Source organism: Echinops telfairi, unplaced genomic scaffold, assembly GCF_000313985.2.
Source record: "Echinops telfairi isolate 266 unplaced genomic scaffold, ASM31398v2 ScPeMD7_9;HRSCAF=40, whole genome shotgun sequence".
Classification (NCBI taxonomy): domain Eukaryota; kingdom Metazoa; phylum Chordata; class Mammalia; order Afrosoricida; family Tenrecidae; genus Echinops; species Echinops telfairi.
In genome coordinates this window covers 98,393,117-98,412,528 of record NW_022103906.1, presented here as the reverse complement: position 1 = coordinate 98,412,528, position 19,412 = coordinate 98,393,117, and the positions used below count along the sequence as shown (strand labels likewise).

The 19,412-nt window shown below is 50.1% G+C and overlaps 1 protein-coding gene across 5 annotated transcripts in view; it reads left to right on the top strand.

Annotated features, from left to right (window-relative positions):
* The window catches only part of ASAP2 (ArfGAP with SH3 domain, ankyrin repeat and PH domain 2), a 141,907-nt gene that overhangs the window by 77,762 nt on the left and 44,733 nt on the right, over positions 1 to 19,412 (top strand). For 3 of the 5 annotated variants that reach the window (XM_045286632.1, XM_045286630.1, XM_045286629.1), the window contains exons 7-12: positions 3,666 to 3,741; positions 4,002 to 4,088; positions 5,076 to 5,084; positions 11,983 to 12,086; positions 12,177 to 12,246; positions 16,994 to 17,081. In XM_045286632.1, coding sequence (XP_045142567.1) covers positions 3,666 to 3,741; positions 4,002 to 4,088; positions 5,076 to 5,084; positions 11,983 to 12,086; positions 12,177 to 12,246; positions 16,994 to 17,081 — 434 coding nt within the window. The remainder of the gene's footprint in view (positions 1 to 3,665; positions 3,742 to 4,001; positions 4,089 to 5,075; positions 5,085 to 11,982; positions 12,087 to 12,176; positions 12,247 to 16,993; positions 17,082 to 19,412) is intronic. The other 2 variants (XM_045286633.1, XM_045286631.1) reach the window with 1 other exon arrangement.

Genomic DNA, 19,412 nt, shown 5'->3' with positions numbered 1-19,412 from the left:
TTCACACGTCACCAGAGGTCTTTTGCTGCTTGCAGGATTTGCTCGGTGCAGTGTGAAGTTTGATTTCTGAGCTGCAGCTTCCATAGGTCTTGATGGTGGGTCCAAGACAAAGGGAATGCTGGACAGACAGCTTCCACATTTCCTCTGTCATGGTGTGTTGCCTTTGGATCCGCTGTGAGGATTTTTGTGTCCTTTACACTATTGAATGAACCCACACTGAAGACTGGTCTCTGACCCTTGTCGGGTGTCTCAGGTTCTCCTCACTCTCAGTGGATAAGGTTGGGCCCAGGTTGTGTCCCAGGTTGTGAATGAGGAGGAATCCAGCCGACTCTGTGTTCTCCATGTAGCCTGACTTCTCCGAATGTTTGCTCAGCCTTCAGATGGAAGGAAGATGGTAAAAGATACAACCTGGAAACACCTCTCCTGATGTTAAATCATGAAATATCCCTTACTCTGTACCATCGGTATATAGGTTTCCATGTGCACAATTAAGTATCTGTAATTTGTTGAAATCCGTGCGGCCTAATATCTTGGCATAGTCAATGAAGCACCGGTAAACTTGCTTGGTGTGCTCTGCTTTGAGCCGAGGTCCAGCGGACATCAGCGGTAACTCGCCTCCTGAACTGGCTTCGTGTCGATGCGCCTCCAGTGTGTCCTGTGTTTCTTTTCCCCACGGCTGCCCCTTAAGTGGTCTTGAAGAATACTTCCTGTGTGTCTTTTCTTTGGTTTGAAGAAAAAATTTAAAACAGAAATAAATAAGCAAAAGGCAGTCATGAGCGTATGTGTTATGTTGACTCTGTTGGTTCTTTGAGAAAATCAAATGCCTGTTGGAGGCATTGAGCTGTGGCTGCTTGATGAACTGGGATTCAGAGTGGAAGAAGACAAGTCTCAGCTGCCCTGGGGAAGCTTCCTGTGGTGAGAGGGTGGGGCAGGGTGCAGACAGGCAGCGTAGTCAGCAGGTGCAAGTATAGTGTGATGTCATAAAGGCTGTCAAAGCACTGGACGAGGTGTCATGGGAGCCCAGAGCCAGACAGACCACCTCTCTTTCTCTCTCTCTCTCTCTCTCTCTCTGGGATGGAGTCTTCCTGGGGGTTGAAGTATGACTTTAGAAGAGACCTCAAGCCATTGCATTTGAGTAGACTCCAGCTCAGGGTAGCACCTACTCTGTGCGTGGCAGAGCAGAACTGCTCCGTTGGGGGTTCTTGGCTCGGATCTTGATGGAAGCCGTGCACCAGGCCTTTCTTCCTCTGTGCTGCTGCTGGGTGGGATTGAACTGCCAACTTTTCGGTTAGTAGCTGTGAGAACAAACCTTTTGTGTGCCGCTCAGGAACTTGACATTTTAAAGGTCTGTGGATGGCACAGTTTGCACTCAGCCACTAACTGAAAGGTGGATGGTTCAAATCCGCAGAAGAAGGCCCAGCCATCTGTTTCTGCCGATGGCCGGTGCAACACCTTACTCCGAAACACATGGGTCCACCGCACACGTGCATGAAGCAAATCAATGGCAACAGGCTACGTTTTTAAGGACTTGAGAATTTGGTCGCGTGGAATAGAAAATGCCCTAAACAATAAAGTGTGATGTTGGGTGAAATCCTTGAAGCTTGGGGAAATGCCATTGATCTATGGATGGGTTCCACTTAAGTTTTCCCAGCATTCGTACTGAGGAACTGAGGAGGGCCATGGTGCAGGGATCCTGTACTCCCCCACCCCCCACGTCCCCCAGCCCCTTGCTTTGCAGGCCACTGCCCTAGAACGGCCTCTGTTCTCGCTCTCTGCCGCCTCTCTTACTTTTCCCATCAGCTCTTACACGAATTTGAAAGGATTAAGTAACTGATGTAAAGAAAAGCGTGAATAAAACCAGACACCAAAAGAACCCTTGAGGAGAGGAGAATGGTAGCTCTCCTTCCCGTTCACCCTCTCGGACCATCTCCGTTTACAAGGGTGCCCCCGGCAGGGGGCGTACAGGAGTCTGACAGCACTTCTCAGCCTCGTCTTACAGTGGAGCCCTGGCGGTGTCCTAGTTACACAGTGAGCTGCTTACATCCAGGTTAACAGTTCAAACCGCTAGCTGCTCTGCGAGGGAAAGCTAAGGCTTTCTAGTCCCATGAAGAGTTCCAGTCTCGGAGACCTCAGGGGTCAGGGTTGACTTGTTGGCAGTGAGTTGGGGATTTTTCTTTTGCTTAAAAAAAATTTTTTTTAACCGTGGAGTGAGACGTGGGTAAATGACCATAACACTCCCAGGAATGGCCAAGCCACAGCATAGTCTGTATTGAGGAATAAGAGAGCTGGGTGAGATAGCAGGATTCACAGCATAAACCACAGTATGTGCTACAGCATGTGTGTCAGTAAGAAAATTCTAATACCTCAGACCGTGTCTCCTCCGTGAAGGTTCAGAACCCAGACCCTGTATGCATGTGCATGCTCCCCCTTCCTCCTCCCTAGAATGATCGAATTGAAACCTCACAGCCTGCTTGTGTCACTGGGTGTCTGGAAAGTCCCACAAAGGGCCCTGTGTGTCGTTTAAAAAAGAAGTGCCTCACATGTGAACACCTGGGAAGCCCTGGTCACCTTTTGAAATGCAACCACTAGAATGGGCTGGGCTTTGTAGGTGCCTTGTCCTTAACTCTGGTGTGAAGTTGGAATTTAACATCTCATGGAAGAGTTACATTTTCAATAGCCACCCCAATGGATACATCGTTGCCATTTGTCTAAGGTTTTTGAGGAAGAACTCAGTGCTCAGAAAGTAGGGGTCATGGGAGGCTTCGAAAAGGAGCTGACATTGAAAGAGGGGACACTTGACGGGGGTGGAGGGGTGGGGGGTGGGGGGGGTATAGGAACCAGCCAGGTGAGATGAAGGTGCTTCAGGGAGACACAGCAAACAGCACATGCAAGGGGTCTGGTGCATGAAATTAGGTGGTTTATGGAAGAAGCCAGAGGAGCCAGGGGCCTGGCATCCAGTGAGTGAGCTGATGTTTGGGCTGAAGCTGGAGCACTGGGCAGGGCCCAGATCACATGGGCACAGGTGCCGCGCTTGAGCTTCAGTGCTAGGGTGTGACCTTTCTTCATTCTTCCCCAAGAGTTAGGTGAAGCAAACTTCAGGGGCCTTGAGCCCAGAAACTTGTCTAGCTTCCGGCACTGTTTGTATTTCCCAAATCGCCTGTGATCCATGACTTCACCCACATTGAGTTCCGAGCTGGGGTGGGGTGGGGGGCTAACATAGATACATTTTGATACTCATCTCATGCTCTGCAAGCAGCATGCCACCCATGTACACCAACTGTCGCTGCCTTCTCCTGCCTTCTTCCTTGTTTCTCTTGAGAACAGTCCGTCGTGTCCTACTCCTTGTTTTCATTCCCCACACGCCTGTGAGACCTCACTGCCGTGCAGCAGGAGACTGCTGTCTCATCACACGCTCAGCTTTGGGGGCATCACAACAAGGCTCGCCGTGCTCAGACAAACTTCAGTCCCCTTCTCCTAACTCTCACCTTACTCTCGGTTTGCCCGGTACTTGCACCTTCTGTCCAGGCTGCCTTTCCCCCGAGGAATTAAGTCATCACTCCAGCTTTCTTTGAAGAAGGCTTTTGGTTTTGCCTCACCTAACAAAACTGTTTCCTCTCTAATGAAGCATAATAGATGTTTCTTACTCATTTTTTCCCCTGCCCTAGTTTTTTCCAGGATGGGTTGAAAGCCGTTGAAAGCATCAAACCGTCCATAGAAACACTCTCAACAGATCTTCATACAGTACGTAGCTCCCCTCCCCCCCCCCCCCCCCCCCCCCCCCCCCCCGTCGGTGTCGAAGCAGCGTTCTTTCAGTTGTCTGTTGCTTTGTTTAACCCTGTGCTTGCGTGCGGTGCTACCTGGGAACGAATCACCGAGCCTGGTGGGAAGTTCCCGTTCATAAACAGTTTACGCTGGGGAAGGAGTTACTGCATGTCTGTGTACTACCCTGTTGTTGTGACCTGGTCGTGTGTTTCTCACTTTTGTTTGGTTTATTTCTGAAGATCAAACAAGCCCAGGATGAAGAAAGAAGGCAATTGATACAGCTTCGAGACATTTTGAAATCAGCGTTGCAAGTGGAACAGAAGGAGGTGAGGGGATTTAAATGAGAAAGAGTCCTTGCTTTACACACAGGTCTCAGCAGGCTTAAGAGCAGAGAAATTCTGATTCATTTCGATGGACGGATTGTGATGAGTTGTACGAGCCCCCAATAAAATTATTATTAAAAAAAAAGACGGTAAAACCACATTGTTTAGGTATTTATAATTCACTCTGGGTTTTATAACACCAGCTTTCCGGGTAACTCTGGTCCCTGTGAGAAGCTGTGGATAAGCCTTTTGCTCTATCAGCTGGTAGCTGAGCACTGTATTTTTCGCATATCATGCGCCCGTGGAAATGACGCGTACACACATACAGTGCACACCGGAAACAAGCATGAGAGCCCACTGTTGCCCCACCCCGAGCCCTCGCCCGGATACAGTTTGTGACTTGTATAAAAACATGGGAGCTCTTGGTGTCTGTCCCTGGGAGCCCTTGTTGTTTATGCCCCTTTGCTCCTGGGACTTTCTGGTCTGATGGATGTGGACTCTGTCCAGTTGGGCATAAGACACATCACAGGTGGCCATTAGAGTCTCTCTGGCCCCGAGGTTGTATAGACTTGAGTTTTCTTACACCGTCTTTCTGAAAAATCTTAGTGGGTTTTTTTGTTGTTGTCATTTTTGTATCTCTTATGTAATGGGTTCTGTGCTAGTAATCAACAGTGATACTTCATGTATTTTGAGCTCATTAAAAAACAAATGTAATTATAAGGTCAATTTTTTAGCTCATTTTACGATGTTACTTACAGTATTAGTATTATAAATTGGATATTAAGACATACCGGTAAATCGACCTCCTTGTTAGTAAAAGCATATCTGATGGTGTAGCTAGTCGATTAAAAAAAAAGAGCTATTAAACTATTTAGCAGAGCATAAAATTCACTCTTGGCATTTTGGAATGCTCTACTTTGTTTCAAGTTCTTATACTATAACTGAATATGTTGTTTTTCTTCCAAATGCACTTACCTTTTGTGACCGAAGTCTAGGAGAGTAAGTAGTTCATATTTCAATAAATTGTAGAATTTTGCATGCTCTCTTCATAAACATAGAAAATAGATGTTTCTTCTTCATATATTAATGACTTACAGTGTTTTTGATTTTAATCTTTCAGTATCACAGTTTATTGAAGACTTAAGATTTCAATGTGAAAATAATAGCAAAGTCAAAATTTTCCATGTTGACCATTCATGCCTTCATGGTTACTCCTTTGTGAAGATGAAGCATCTTGCTCCCTCCTCTTCACTGCATGGTTGACTTCCACACATCCCCTGGTCCATCTTACACCTCCCTGTCACCCCATCCCGAATGGTATGGGTTCATTTCGCACGTTCCATTGAAACAGACTTGTTCCATCACAGTCCCTTGCTTGGTGCATTCCTGCCCCCTGCCAGTGTGCAGATGCCTTTTCTCCAGCCCACTCTGAGTAACCTGAGGGTGCCCTTCGCCTTCTGTGCCCACCCTCCTCCCTGCCTCTCACATTGCCTGACCAGCACTCTCGCTTAGGGGACTCCTGGAAAGCATGGGCCAGCGAGGTGAAGGACTGGCTGATGGAGTTACCTGGGGGGCGCAACAAGGCCCACAACTCATTAGCTTCTTCAGAGAACATGGGTCTTGGTGGATTTGATATTCCCACGCAGAATATGAGCAGAGAAAAGGGAAAATAAGTTGGAATATGGAGAAGATGGTGGCCTACTGTCAGTTAGAAGAGGTAGTGCTGGGTTTGCAAGATAGTGGCCTCCAGTCCATTGATGGGTCATGGTGGAGGGCCACTTTGTCCTGGAAGGAGAATGTAGCTGGAGAAGCAGCGCTCCAGGTCTAAGTAAGGGAAGCAAACGTGAGCATTTAGTAGCTCTCTGGGAACAGGGCACGGTTTGCTTCGGCTGTGCAGAGGGAGGAAGTTCGGGGAAACTGGCTGCTGCCGGAGCTGGTTACATACCGCTTTGCAGGAAGGTAGAAAATGCTCACCAGCACAGGCCAGAGATCATTAATGGTTGGCTGCTGTTCTGGTTGCTATTATTGGCCAGCCGTCCTCCCTAGATTATGCACAGGGGTCAGATGGACCCCTTTACTGCTCTGCGTGGCTTTTCTGCCCAGCTGGCTACTCACCAAGACCTAATGCGTCAATCTCACCATTGTGAACGTGCTGGATTTTCCTCGTATTATTTTTTACATGGCATTGGATCATCATAGTCCAAAAACTAGACACTTTATGAATACAATGGTAAGTTATAAACAAATATATCCAATCGGGTTTTCCATGATTTCTGTGAACAGGTTTTGGATCGGGCTTTTCTCTCGTGTTCCCTGCATTAGAAAGGATCTGACAGTTAGACATCTCTGCTGCTTGGGTTCTGTTTCCCTTCCTTGGACTGGCTCCTCTGACTCAGAAAGCGAGCAGTGTTGTTGACGGTTTTCCTCCGCAATAGAAGCACTCTGGCACTGAAACACGATTCCTAACACGGTAGGGAGTGTGCCCCGGCAGTAGCGTTGTTGATGGTTTTCCTCCGCAATAGAAGCACTCTGGCACTGAGACACGATTCCTAACACGGTAGGGAGTGTGCCCCGGAGCCGCAGCGTGACCCCTCACGTTCTTCCTGGCGTTCTCAGACGTCGTTCACTTGGTCTCAGTGGAGAGCTTGGCCATGGCGGCTTCCCTTTGTCACTCTCTGACCTGGCCCTGGGGTCTCGTGACCCCCGGCAGCCTCACACCTCAGTTGCCGACAGTGGCACTGTCTTGTGGAGAGGACACACCCGCTGGACTGTTCTGTCGTCCGTGTGTTCAGTCTTGCAGAAAGGTTGAACAGATTGCTGATCCTCCTCCGTCTGTTGTAGAATTTTGAGTTTTGCAAAGATCCTTTCCCTTCCTGCGCCAGCTTTCACCTGAACCTTCTTCCGCCTGCCTGTCCCCCGGGATCCAGCTCTCACGGGTTCTGCTGGGCAGGCAGAGCCCTCTGCAATTCATTGCCTTCTCCTCCCCACACATCGTGGCTGGTCTGTTGTCTCTGCTGTCTGATGCTGAGAGCCCAGACTTCTGTTCTCGTCTGGGGGTGGGACTCAGGCTCTAGCGTATTGGTCACGTCCTCAGTACTGAAACCACGGTGCCTTTTTCTGGCTTGCATTGACATGTCTTGTAATGACCCAATCTGAGTCATTCAGAAACCAAGTTGTTGCCCCTGGCCTGGGGTCCACCTCCCTGCCTCTCCTGCGTGGCTGCTGGCTAACCTAACCCTAGCCTTCGTTTCTGACTCTAGAAAACTTGTTGCTTGACCTGCATGGGGCTGTCATTTTCTCAGCAGTGACTTTAGGTCAGACTCTGCACACGCATGCATATACACATATAAACACACACATGTACATAATACATGCATACACACACACACAACTTGGATGAATGTACTTCTCCCCTCGCAGGGGGCACACGTTGAGGGGTGAGGACAGGGGAGTAGTTGAGGATACAGGATGATGAGGTCCCCCTAGAATGAGCATAGCAGAAGTGTGCAGGAATGATTTCCCAGAAACCATGGTGCCTGAGCTGAGAGTTGGAGGATAATTAAGAGCAGGGCTTGTAGCAGGTAGAGATACTGGACCAAGTTCTGACCAGGACATAAGGTTTGCCTGGGAATCCATCTAGCTGAGCAGAAAAGCATGGTTCTTGGTCATTTTGGTCCCAAATCTTCTACTTCCTACCAGGATGGCATTGGGCTGATGGCTTGACTTCTCTGAGCCCAGGGAGCTCTGGTCTCTTTATATGCAAAATAGGAACAATATTGCCTAGACCAGACAGGTTTGTGAGACCTGAGAGAGTGTTTCCGTACGGCCCTTGGCCCGTGATTCTGATAAGTAGACATTGCTCGTTCATTCTTCCAATGGATGTTGCGCTCAGAGATGCTGAAGGGTCTAGAACAGGGGTTCTCAGCCTTCCTAATGCCGCATCCTTTTAATACAGTTCCTCAAGTGGTGGCGACGCCCCAACCATAAAATTATTTTCGTTGCTACTTTATCACTGTCATTTTGCTACTATTATGAATTGGGTGACCCCTGTGAAAGGGTCGTTTGACCCCCCAAAGGGGTCGTGACTCACAGTTTAGAACCGCTGGTCTAGAGGCTGCAACAGCAGGCAGTGTTGGGTTCTGTGGTCCATAGGCCACTGTGTGTCCGGGCCAACTCAGCCACACCCACCAGCGGCAGAGGCTGAAGACAGAGCAGTAAACAAAGGGGACAAGGCCCCCCACTCTCAGGGCGTTTGCATTCTTCGTGTGGGACAGAGGAGGTGTCGTTGCTGTTGTTGACAGTATCCTGCCCACATGACGCGCCATCCTGGGCCATCCTTTGGAACCTTAGCTTCAGAGCTCTGAGTCTCACTCACTCAGTGAGAAAAACGAAGCAGTTCACTCACGCATATCAGTAACACATGCAATGCTGCCCCTTCCCCCGTTCTCGCAGATTTAGGCTTTTCCACCTCTGAGCCTGGCCAAGGTGGCACACAACACTGTCACCCCGTACCAAACCAAAGTCATGAATAGTGGCAGGGACCTAAGAACTTCTCAGGATGTCATCAGACAGTGGCTCTGTGGCTGTGGTTAGACTCTGAGGAGAGCTCCCGAGGTCCCATCAGTCGCCTGCGCACTTGCGCACCCTCTCTCCACATGGCGCGGTAAGGAGTCTCGGTCCAGCCTTCGGTTGTCCTCGTCCCCGGGCACCGGCAGAGTGCATTGGAGAATCTTCAAAAAGCAAGGTCCTGTGTCCAGATCGGGCCACTTGTTAGATTGTTCATTTCTGTTGCACTGTCCCAACAATCAAAGATGCTGAGGGAAGGGCTGGCTGGTCCTGTGAAAGGGCTGGTCTCATTCATCTCCCCATCTTCACTGGATCAGCCGCTTCACACGGTGATTCGGGGGGCTGTTCTCCTGTTCACCCAGAGAATGCGGAAATAGCTAGTTCCAAGGCAGGCTCAATTTTAGGTTGAAAAGGACATTCCTTTCCCTTAAACACTTCTAATTTTGCAGTGTCTTGGGTTCAGATTAGCTTACAATGAAAAGGAAAATGATTTAAGGAAAAACCAGGTTGAAGAAAATGAGTAGACAGATGATTTCTTCCTTGACTTTTGGCGTTGGATCTGACTGTTGAGAAGGTGAATGTCTGTGCGACCCGTATTCCATTCTGATCAACACACCTGGCTTGGACACTGTTAGCAGACCTGCCACATGATTCCACTGCCCACTTTATGCCGGAATTTTCCTTTCTAGACCAACAGACTGACTTCGTGGTTGTGCAGTTCAGTCGTTGGACAGGTTTCTTTGGAGTCATTCGTGGAGGTGCATGTAGGTGAGCAGTGTTTCCCCGCTTAACTCTCCTGGCTACAGGTATGCCTAGTTTAGGATGGCATCAGTGAGTTTCTTCTGCTGACATGCTGCCATTTTGGGAGCATGTGGATGTGGGACACTTCTCGTCCCGTGGTTGTCCAGAGGCACAGATCATAAGGGAACTCTTGGTGGAAGAGAGGCTGTGCCGGTCCCCGTTGTGTGTCCTCTTACTTGGGCCTGTTGTCAGTTTAATCACAGATGGTCTCTGCACACAGCTGGCTGTTCGGTAGAAGGGCTTCTTGGTCTCTGCTGTATCTGACAGAGCTTGAAGTCAGAGCTGGATAGCCCATGTGCATGGATCAGACGACTGAGTATTGTTTAGGTTAAGTGAGACTCCCCATGATCCCCAGGTTCCATGCAACCGCTGCCAAAATGCCCAGCTGCCTTTTTATGGAAATCGACAAATATCAAAAAATTCATGTGGCAATGAAGACGACCCAAGATCGTTAACACAGTCTTCAAAAAGAACCAAGTTGGAAGACACAAACTCTCTGCTCTAAAAATCACGTCAATAAGACAGCATGGTGCAAGAACAGCCACAAATCAGTGAGGTGGAACTGAGGGCTCAAAAATAAACACCGAAGACCTTCACAGTCAACCCATTCCTTAAAAAAGGGTCTGTCGGCTTCTTGTTCTGTAGTTAATTCATGGATCGCTCTAGGACATTGGTCGCATCTCCACCACATGTCAGCACTCCCCTAGTAGAGCTTGGTGGCGCCACAAGATAAGCGTTGGATGGCCACCGTCGCAGTTGGCAGGCAGGTCCCTGGGGAAAAGAGCAGACCATCTGCCCCCTCGGCAGTGCGCAGCCTTGGAGACCCTTTCCAGGTGCTCGTGAGTCAGAATGGATCCAGTGGCAGTGGGCTTGGCTTCTTTGTACCCCTTTGAACTTGAGTGCTTCACCAGACTTTCCCATTCTCCTCCGGTGTGGTTCTTTAGCACCTCGTACCAGCCCCACCGGTACACGGAACAGCTGATAAGTGAAAAACGATGAGCCTTTTCCCAGGCTGCTGGCCGATGGCTCCAGATGGAAATCTGTGGCTTCAGAAGATAACCCGGAACCGTACTAAGATTGGTACCTTGGGAACGGATTGTCCATACCGCCTTCTCTTTGCTTCTCCAGGCTCTGCTATCGTCTTAGGGTAATTCTCCATCTGCGTAGCTTTTGCTTGGAATGTTGTTGGGTTTTTTGCCCCTAAACTGTCAAGAGCAAGTGGCTCACTGTCGTTTTGAAACCAGGTCTGAATCCTGATGACCCTAGCCTGGCTGTCCTATGGCCTGCCCCCCTTTATCTCAGCCACAGTAGTTTCTCCTTATTCTCTGGGGAACCTTCTGTTTGAACCAACCCAGTCAGCCACCACAGCTTTCTCCTCCCCTCTCCCTGTCTGACATGCTCCTCTCCTGGGCCTTCCAAGTCCTGTCTGCTGCCATGAAACACGTTGCTCCCACACTCCCGGGACTTCCCCGTGTGATCCGTCACTCCACAGGTTCTGTATCGGAATCACGTTGGCGTTCACGTGTTAGCTCTTTCAGTGTCGGGGCAGGGGTCCACTCTCCCCTAGGATGGGCGGTTTCTTGGTGGTAGAGATGTAGCTGTGTTGGTCTTCGGGGCAGCGCGGTCGAATGGAAGGCGCTAGAACGGGAGGCACTGCAGTCCGCTCTGCCCTGGCTGGAACGAGCTCAGTGTCATGGTGTCTCCTCTGCTTCGTGATGAAGCCAGCTGGGTTGGAGGATCTCCGTGAAGCGTTAGGGCCGTGCTCACGCAACCTTTACCTGTGAAGTAAGTCCCTGTCCCCATCTTGCTGCTCCTGCTGGGGTCTCCAGCGGCTTGCACCAGTAGCCTGCTCTTCCCGGGCTCAGGACTTCTAGGCACATTTGTCAGCTGAGCACCGGGAATTCTTGGACAGCATTGTCAGCGGAAGTTACAGGTTGGAGCGTGCCGTGTAGGCATGCGGTCGGGTTCTCAGTGGCCGAGGGGAAGAGCTTTTGTGAGACAGGCTCTTCCTGGTCCGTGATCTGAGGTAGAGGGTCAGCGCCCAGCCCTCTCCCCCTGGCGGAGACCAGGAGTGTTGCATGCCTGCCGTTGAACAGGTATTTATGCATCTCTGACCTTACTCATCCCTACAGAGTCATTCATGCCTCTTTGACAACTGGGGAAACGGAAGCAGGGGGTTTTAGGAACCTGCCTGTGGTTAGAGCGTGGGGTTCTTTGCACACAAACCCGTTGTCTGCCTTCTTGAGGGCTGGTTTTGCCTCTTGCTATCATCAGGGACTTCAGGCTCATGATGGAGTAGTGCTTGGCCACTGAACAGGTGGCTCTTTCTTCAGGCCAGTTTGGGGACACTTGTTTTTGGTACTTCTCCCTCCACCCTAAAAAACGGCATCTGTTGGTTTGGGCTATGAATCTTAGGAGCCTTTCTGGTGTGGTGAGAAGGAGGAACGGTTTATCCACGCTGTTAGTTGGAGACAGGTGTTTCCTTATTGGGATCAGGGCAGAATGTAAACTCGCTTCTTCCTTGTTCCAGGATTCCCAGATCCGCCAGGGGGCGGCCTATAGCTTACACCAGCCCCAGGGGAACAAGGAGCATGGGACGGAGCGGAGCGGCAGCCTCTACAAGAAGAGCGACGGGTACGTGTGCGTGTGAGCGAGCGGGTGCAGATGATGCGTTTCTCACCCATGTGTCCAGAATCTGAACTTCTCTTGTTCTTGGTCTACAAGGATCCGGAAAGTGTGGCAGAAAAGGAAATGTTCCGTTAAAAATGGGTTTCTGACCATATCCCACGGGACTGTAAGTATTGTCTTTAACTTGCCTTTGTTATGGTGAGCCTGTGTGTGTGTGTGTGTGTGTGTGTGTGTGTGTGTGTGTGTGTGTTGGGGGACTCCCGGGTGGTGTGTATGGTTTATACCCAGAGGAGCCTCAGAAGAAAGGCAGGCCCCGGGAAACCCTACTGAGTGGCCAGGAGCCGCACTGACTGGCCCAGCCCCTGACTTTTAATATGCATGTAAGGTAAGTTAAACTACTCCGTCCACAGTCACCGTGGTGGAGACCCACAGGAGATGGCTGTGGTGGGCGGGGTCTCTGGGCGCGTGGCCGTGAGCGTCTCTCAAGGATAGCGCATGGGACTCTGAGGACGGTCTGGGTCGGGCAAATCCAGGTCCTCATCTCTCTTTCCGGGGGCCATGCCACTGGGGTCTGGCGGCAGGGTTCTCCCTGGGGAGGTGTGTTCGTGTCAGCGTGGGTGCTGCACACTGGGAAGCAGAGCCATGGAGCTGTTTTTCCACTTTGACCCGAGAGCGTTGGGCTGGATGGGAGTTCTTGCTCCCCAGCGCTTGCCATTCTGAGGTTTGCTCTCCCATTGGTTTCCTTTTGGGTGATTAGTTTCTGCCTAGCGCAGAGGAGGTCACTAAACAGGGTGACTTTCCTCTCCAGCTTAGCCAGCAGCGGACGCACCAAGGTCGTCGGTGTCTTTGCCTCATTTAAGTGCGCGCCCCAAGACCCAGGGTGTGCAGGGTGCAGCTCTTGGCTGCTAGTTGAACGTTGGCTGATGCAAACCCACCAGCCGCTCCGTGAGTGGTCCTTACAGAGTGGTCCTTACAGCCCTGGAGACCCTGTGGGACCCTCTGCTCCGTTGTGTAGAGTCACTGCGAGTCAGAATTGCCTGTGGGTTTGCATTTTGTTTTCTGGACCCAGAGCCTCAGCTTAGCCTCTAGGTGTCCCTGCCTCCATGGCAGAACTGAAAACAGGTCCCGTTGTCCTCTGCTGATGGCATCTACGCTGCCTTGCGCCCCTTCCATCGGGAGAGCTCCCTCTCGAGAGACAGGCTCTTGGTTCTCTTCCTGGTTTTGGTGGGCAGATGGTGCAGCTGTAACTAGCTTCTCAAGGGTGCCAGCAACTCAGCCTGTCAGACAGCTGCATGCTTAGCAAGGGCGGGTGGAAACCCTCTCTTGGGAATCCCCTCTCTGCCTTGAGCCACCTGGGCAGGAGACTCTCCCAGAAGCAGCCACTGCCCATGATGGCCTGAAGGGGTGGCAGGTGGGGACTGCCCAGCAACCATCACCCCCACCACTGTCCTGCCAGGAAAATGAGTAGGTCCACATAGCAGGTCTCCTTTGTCGTTTTTTTGAGGGAACAGACATTCTGTTGCTCCTCTGTTCTGCATACGCTTCTTCAAACCAGAAGCCCACAGCCCTCTCCGTGTCCCTGCGTCAGCACACAGTGTGACCGCGGTGGCACTGTGCCAAGAGAGGGCTGAGAGATGCTTTGCTTTGCTTTGATTCCACTCCGGCAGCCAGCGCCCTGCTGGGTAGTTTTTCACAGGCTTGACCAAGTCAGGGGAGTCCACAGGCAGGCTCTGGTGCACACACGGTGTCGGGGCTTTAAGAGATGGAACCCCAAGGGGCATTTACACTTTTAGGTTAAGTCTCCCAGGGGAAGCTGGCGGCCTTTGGAAACTGAAATCGCTAGGTGTCTCCCTCCAGCAGCGGAGTCCTGAGGATGTCTGAGAGGCAGTCCCCAGTGGCCAAGGCTGGTGGCGTTTCCTGGTGCTGGGAAAGGTGATCCTTGGGTCGAAATGACTCTATTAGGTATCCCCCTCGCCAAATTCATAGCACGACCACCTCATCAAAGACGGACTGCGTGAGGCTGGACATGTCCACCGGTTCTTAGCAAACGAAGGCTTGTCTGAGAGAGCATCCGTCATGCAGACGGGAGCAAGCACACGGGCTTCCAAAGGCCTGACCGATGGGCTGGTTTGACGTGACCAACGTGGGAGAATCACTGTTGTCCACGACTTCACGGCAAAGGAGAAGTCTAGAAAGCTCCCCCTTCCTGAACGTTTTACTTAGGGTTCTCAAATGAGGTTGGGGGAGGGTCAAACACAATCTGATGAATTAGGTACAACTAAGGGTTCTACAGCTGAATTAAATGGCAACACCATCCCCTCCCCCCCCCCCCCCAAAATAGCAGGGAGAACATTTTGAATGGATAGCATTTTTCTTTCTCTAAAGATTTTCACCCACAATTTTTACAGCCTTGCTGTCAATTGATAACTTAATCTGAACAAATAGCAGACAGTTTATTCCTGCGGATTTTAGACAAGCTGATACTGATGAAGGCTGTCAGTTTTGTGGGCCCCTTTGTTGATTTTTTGATAGTGTGCTGCGTTTTGTAATGTGCAGCCACAGATGCCTTGATCATCAGTCCCAGGGCAAGTCGAGGCTTGGAATAATTTTTCTCTATTTTGGAGCGCTGGTGTGCTCTGAAGTAAAACAGCGCCTGGGCAGTGGTTGTCTCTAGGGGCTGAGCAGCCTTCCCCACGCTCGAGTGAGGAATGAGGACTACAGGCTGCACAGGAAGAAGGGGAAGGGTGGCAGCAACGCCAGTGGAGCTTGTGTGCTGGCCTGACAGTGACTTGACTTCACAGTTGAGTCCGAGCAAGCCACTCGGCCTGGCACAACGTCTTCATGCGGAGGGCAGTAGAACCCGGTGGGCAAGAGCTCGGCTCTGAAGCCAGCCTGCCTCATGGAATCCTAGCTTCCCTGCTCCCACATTGTGCCCACCTGACCTCGACCCGTTCTTTAGTCTGTCGGCCAGTTTCTTTAGAAAACGGGAGTGGTTCCTACTTCAGAGGGCAGTCAAGGAAATTAAAATTAATTACTTGGTGCAAACTGCTGGGAGCAGCACTTGGCTCCCATCAGCACATCTTAATCGTCCTCGCTCACAAAGTGCAGGGATTCCTAATACTTGTCAAGATCATCTTCTTGCCCCTGAAAGGGCTTCTGAACCCCAGAGTGGCCTGACTTCTTTCAGACACGCCCTTCTCACCGTGCCATGGCGGTGAGTTTATTTTGGTTTCTGTAGCTGCGACTGAGTACGGCAGCCTGTCTTTAGACTGGGAGCTTCCCTGAAGATGACACCCACGGAGTCGTGTGATCACTGGGAGACGTGGCCTTCACACGGGCCCACACCCGTGTTGCACACAGGGATCGGGCTTCCTCTCTTCGCTTGGTTCTGGGCGAGTCAAGTCATCCTACTGGCAAGGATCTTAAATCTATGGTGTGTTCACTCGAAACGGTCACGGTCAACCAGATTAAGCAGAAAGTGGGAATCTTCTAATTCTGCCTGTCCAGGAATTCCGGAATCTTCTAGTTTCTGAACAAACAGGGAGAATTCTGTGAAGAAGCTGAAAGGCTGGAGAATCCCTCGGACGTCTCTCCAGGGAGGAGGACTGGCATGCTGCCAGTGGTTAACACACTTGGCCCCTGGTTCGCGTCTAGCCAGAGACAACCTGGAAGAGAGGCCCGAAGGTGATCTCCTTCCAGAACTTTACCTAGAAAACCGATGGGGTCCAGTGCTGCCGTGATGCAGGTGGGGCCCTGAGAGTCAGAACTGACTGGATGCCAGTTCAGGCGGGCTTACATAGGAGGAGACTCATCCACACTGCCAAGTTCAATCTCACTGACATACATCTGCTCAGACTGACTTCCTTTTATCAAACCCAAGTTTGTTCATACTGCACGGTCACTCCCGTGCGTGCTTCGTTTTATTGTAGTTTGGGTGGAAGTTTAGAGGAAGCACTTCATCATCCTAGTGTTAAAAGACACTACCTTCCTTTCCTCCCTCACACCCACCTCTTTTTTGAAGGGGGACTGGGGCAAATCTGTGCTTGAGGGTCTTCCCAGGGCTGTGAGAGCCTGGAGGAAGCCACCCCCACACTGGCAGTGTCTGAAAGCCGTGGAGAATGGTGAACAAGAGCAGCTTGATGTTTCAGACATTTTTGTGGGATCTTTCATTGAGCTACTTGGGAGGTGGGTAAGATGTGCTCATTCATATTCAGAGACTTTATGGGATTTTTACTGTTTTCAGATTTTACTGTTCAGACCCCCCCCCCTTTGATTATTTTCTTACCTTCTCTGCCTTTTGCTTTCTTAAACTAATTTTTAATATTTTTTTCTTTTCAAACTGCAACAAAATGGTCACTTTTGACTGATTCTGACCAATGTGCTGTGATCGCTTGTAAACGTCATGTGGGAGGTGGAAAGGGAGTAACGTCGTATGTGAATGAAGTGTGTGTGCTGTTGAAACTTCCGTGACAGCGGCTGTCTAATTTGTCATCACTTTGGAAAGCAGGGAAATACTTTCTCCACCACTTATGGGTTCTGAGACGACCTTCCCTTGAAGCAGGTGCTTACACTTAAAAGCGCGCTTGCACGTTCACCAGGTCACCCGGCACACCGCCAGGGTCAGGAGCAGAGCTGGGGCCTGAATCTCAGGACCCCTGTGACCCAGGGAGGTCACTGCCACCTCCCTCACCCTTCCCTCCTGGCTGGTGGCTTGCTGCTTGTGCAGAGACAGGGCCTCGCCTCCGCAGAACCCAGAGTGGCTCTGTCATGACTCCTTAGAGCCATCGGACTTGCAAAAGCGGTCCTTGCAAAGAAGTGAAAAAAAATGTGTAGTTAGTGTAGTGAAGGGAGATGTTGTCTGATCCTACCTTCCTTTGCACCCACAGACTTCTGTTTTATTGTTTTTTCAACAGGCTAACCGCCCTCCTGCGAAGCTCAACCTTTTAACCTGTCAGGTGAAGACCAACCCCGAGGAGAAAAAGTGCTTCGACCTTATTTCACGTAGGTTTCGCATAAAGACTGCGGCCTGGAAAAGTCGCTAAATCTCTTCTGGCACCAGTCCCATTTCAAGCTGTGCTGTGTTCTGCAGAATGGGCTTCGGAGAAGAAACGGGTTGGGTTTGGAGTGTTTGTTCTTCATGTGATAGGCGTCCTTCATGCCCATTAGCAGTTGTTTACTGGGCAGGCTTCCAGTTAAGAGGGGATTTAACCCAAATGTGCATCCCCTTTGGTGACCAAGGAGATTATTCTAGGTAATCCCTCAAGCACAAGATCCCTCCTGCTTCAAAAAGTAAAACTCTCTTCCTAAATGCATCCCTAATTGGGGGATGGCAGAAATGTCTAAAAGTGGAATTGAACCAGTCTTCAGTATAGACCTCAAAACTTTATTTTCTGAAATTATTTTAGCTTGGCCATCACAAATGTAATCTAAATGCTTCTGCAAACTCCCCCACCCCCCACCCAGATGATCACCACTAAGCTGTTTTTTTGTGGCAAATGTTTACCTAGTCCCTGTGCCCCATTGTCCCATGTGTGCCCCTCCTCTCAAACCCCCAACAGAAGGAAGAGGCCCTCTTTGGAAGAGGAGAAGATAAAGCCTATGGTTTGGGCAGTATTATGTGACAGGAACACTTGTTGGGGGTGGAGGAGGGGCCATTTTCCATTTCAAAAGCCTGTCACTGGGATTTGGACACGAGTTACATGAGGAGCTTCCAAAACTTTGTAAAAAAATGTAATTGAAAAGTAATGGAATTTTGCTGCAGACTTTTTGAAACACCCCCTCCCCTCCTTTTCCAAATTGTTCACCATTAACATAGACTCACTGCCCCCACGTTCTTTATGTAGTTGGAGCGCTGATAGTTCTCAAAAGCGAACGAGGCCCTCTTAAATCAAGCTTGTTCAGCTTAGATTGTTGTTCGGTAGGGATATTTCTGAAGTGTTAGGGTTTAGCGAGTCTATCAGGGCAATCGTTTCAGGGGTTTATCCAGGTTCACCATGGGGGTGTGAAATTCTCTGATGCATCTTCTCCCTTTCTATAAAAAATTCTTCAATAGATTCTTTGAACAACTATGTCAACACTGCTAAGCCCCCAGCCTCACATTTCTAACAGTGCATGCGTCACCAAGGAGGTCGCCGGGTCGTGGTAGTTGTGTTGTTTGGTGCCATCGGATTAGCTCCAAGCACCGCAACTCATGTTCACCAGAACAAGCCCTTCCTTGTGCCAGCCACCCTCGCCGTGGTTCCCGCACTTGAGCCCGTTGCTGCCACCGCTGTGTCCACCCAGTACGCACACTGACCACCTGTCCTCACATAGAAGTCACTGTGTGCAAGCTTCATCGAGAAGCGAGTCAGTGCTCATCCCTAGAGTTCTGTTTTCTTACAGCCGCATGTTAATTGTCACTTGTAAATGGTTGTAAGAAAATTGATTACACTGGGGTAAGCTGACATTTATCCAAGATTTTGTTTATGCCTAAAGTGAAAAAAGATAACCTTTAGGTAAGGACTTTTTGGTCTGTGATCTTCAGAAGGGCCTCCTGAGCTGGTTTGAGGCACTATTGTAAATCTGCCAGTCTGCTTTCGTCTTTGAAGCCGCCTCTTAGGTCTCCTTTGCTTCTCCCTTAATGAATAATCAGCCCCATTAGTTCCCCTCCTCAGCTAGCTTTTGAAAAGTGTTCTCCAGGAGGATTTGCTGTGATTTGTGGGTTTGAGTTATTTTGAGCTGCGATTTAGGCTTACAAAAACAAAGTCAGAAAAATAGTAGTTTTCATACAGCTCTCTCACTGCCCGATTGTTGATGTCTTAATGCCCACCCCCAATGACCATCACCGAGTCAATTCCAACTCCGCGCAGCCCTGTGGCACATGGGAGAGCTCCTTTGTGGCCGTCCCAGGCTGTAAGCCTCGTGTTTCTCCCGTGGAGTGGATGGTGGGTTCAAACTGCTGCCTCTGTGGTTAGCAACCCAGTGTGTAAGCCACTCCGCACCAGGGTTCCCTCATCCATCCCTCACGCAGTACATGCTATCACTAATGATCAAAACTGGGAATTTGACGTTGGTACAGTGCTATTAATTTTACCAATTTCTCAACCATGTCCTTTTTTATTCCCAGATTCTCTCTCGATTTCCACATGACATTTCGTTTTCATGTTGCCTTAGATTGCAGCCTGCAGCAGTCTTTCCTCACCCGAATAATTTTTGAAGAGTATTGATTAGTTATTGGGCCTGATGTCTGTCTGGGTTTCTGTGGTGTTCTCTCGTGGACCGAGGTTTCCGCATTTTGGGGCAAGCACCCCATAGAAATGGCATTGTGTCTTCAGAACCTCATATGCCCCCCCC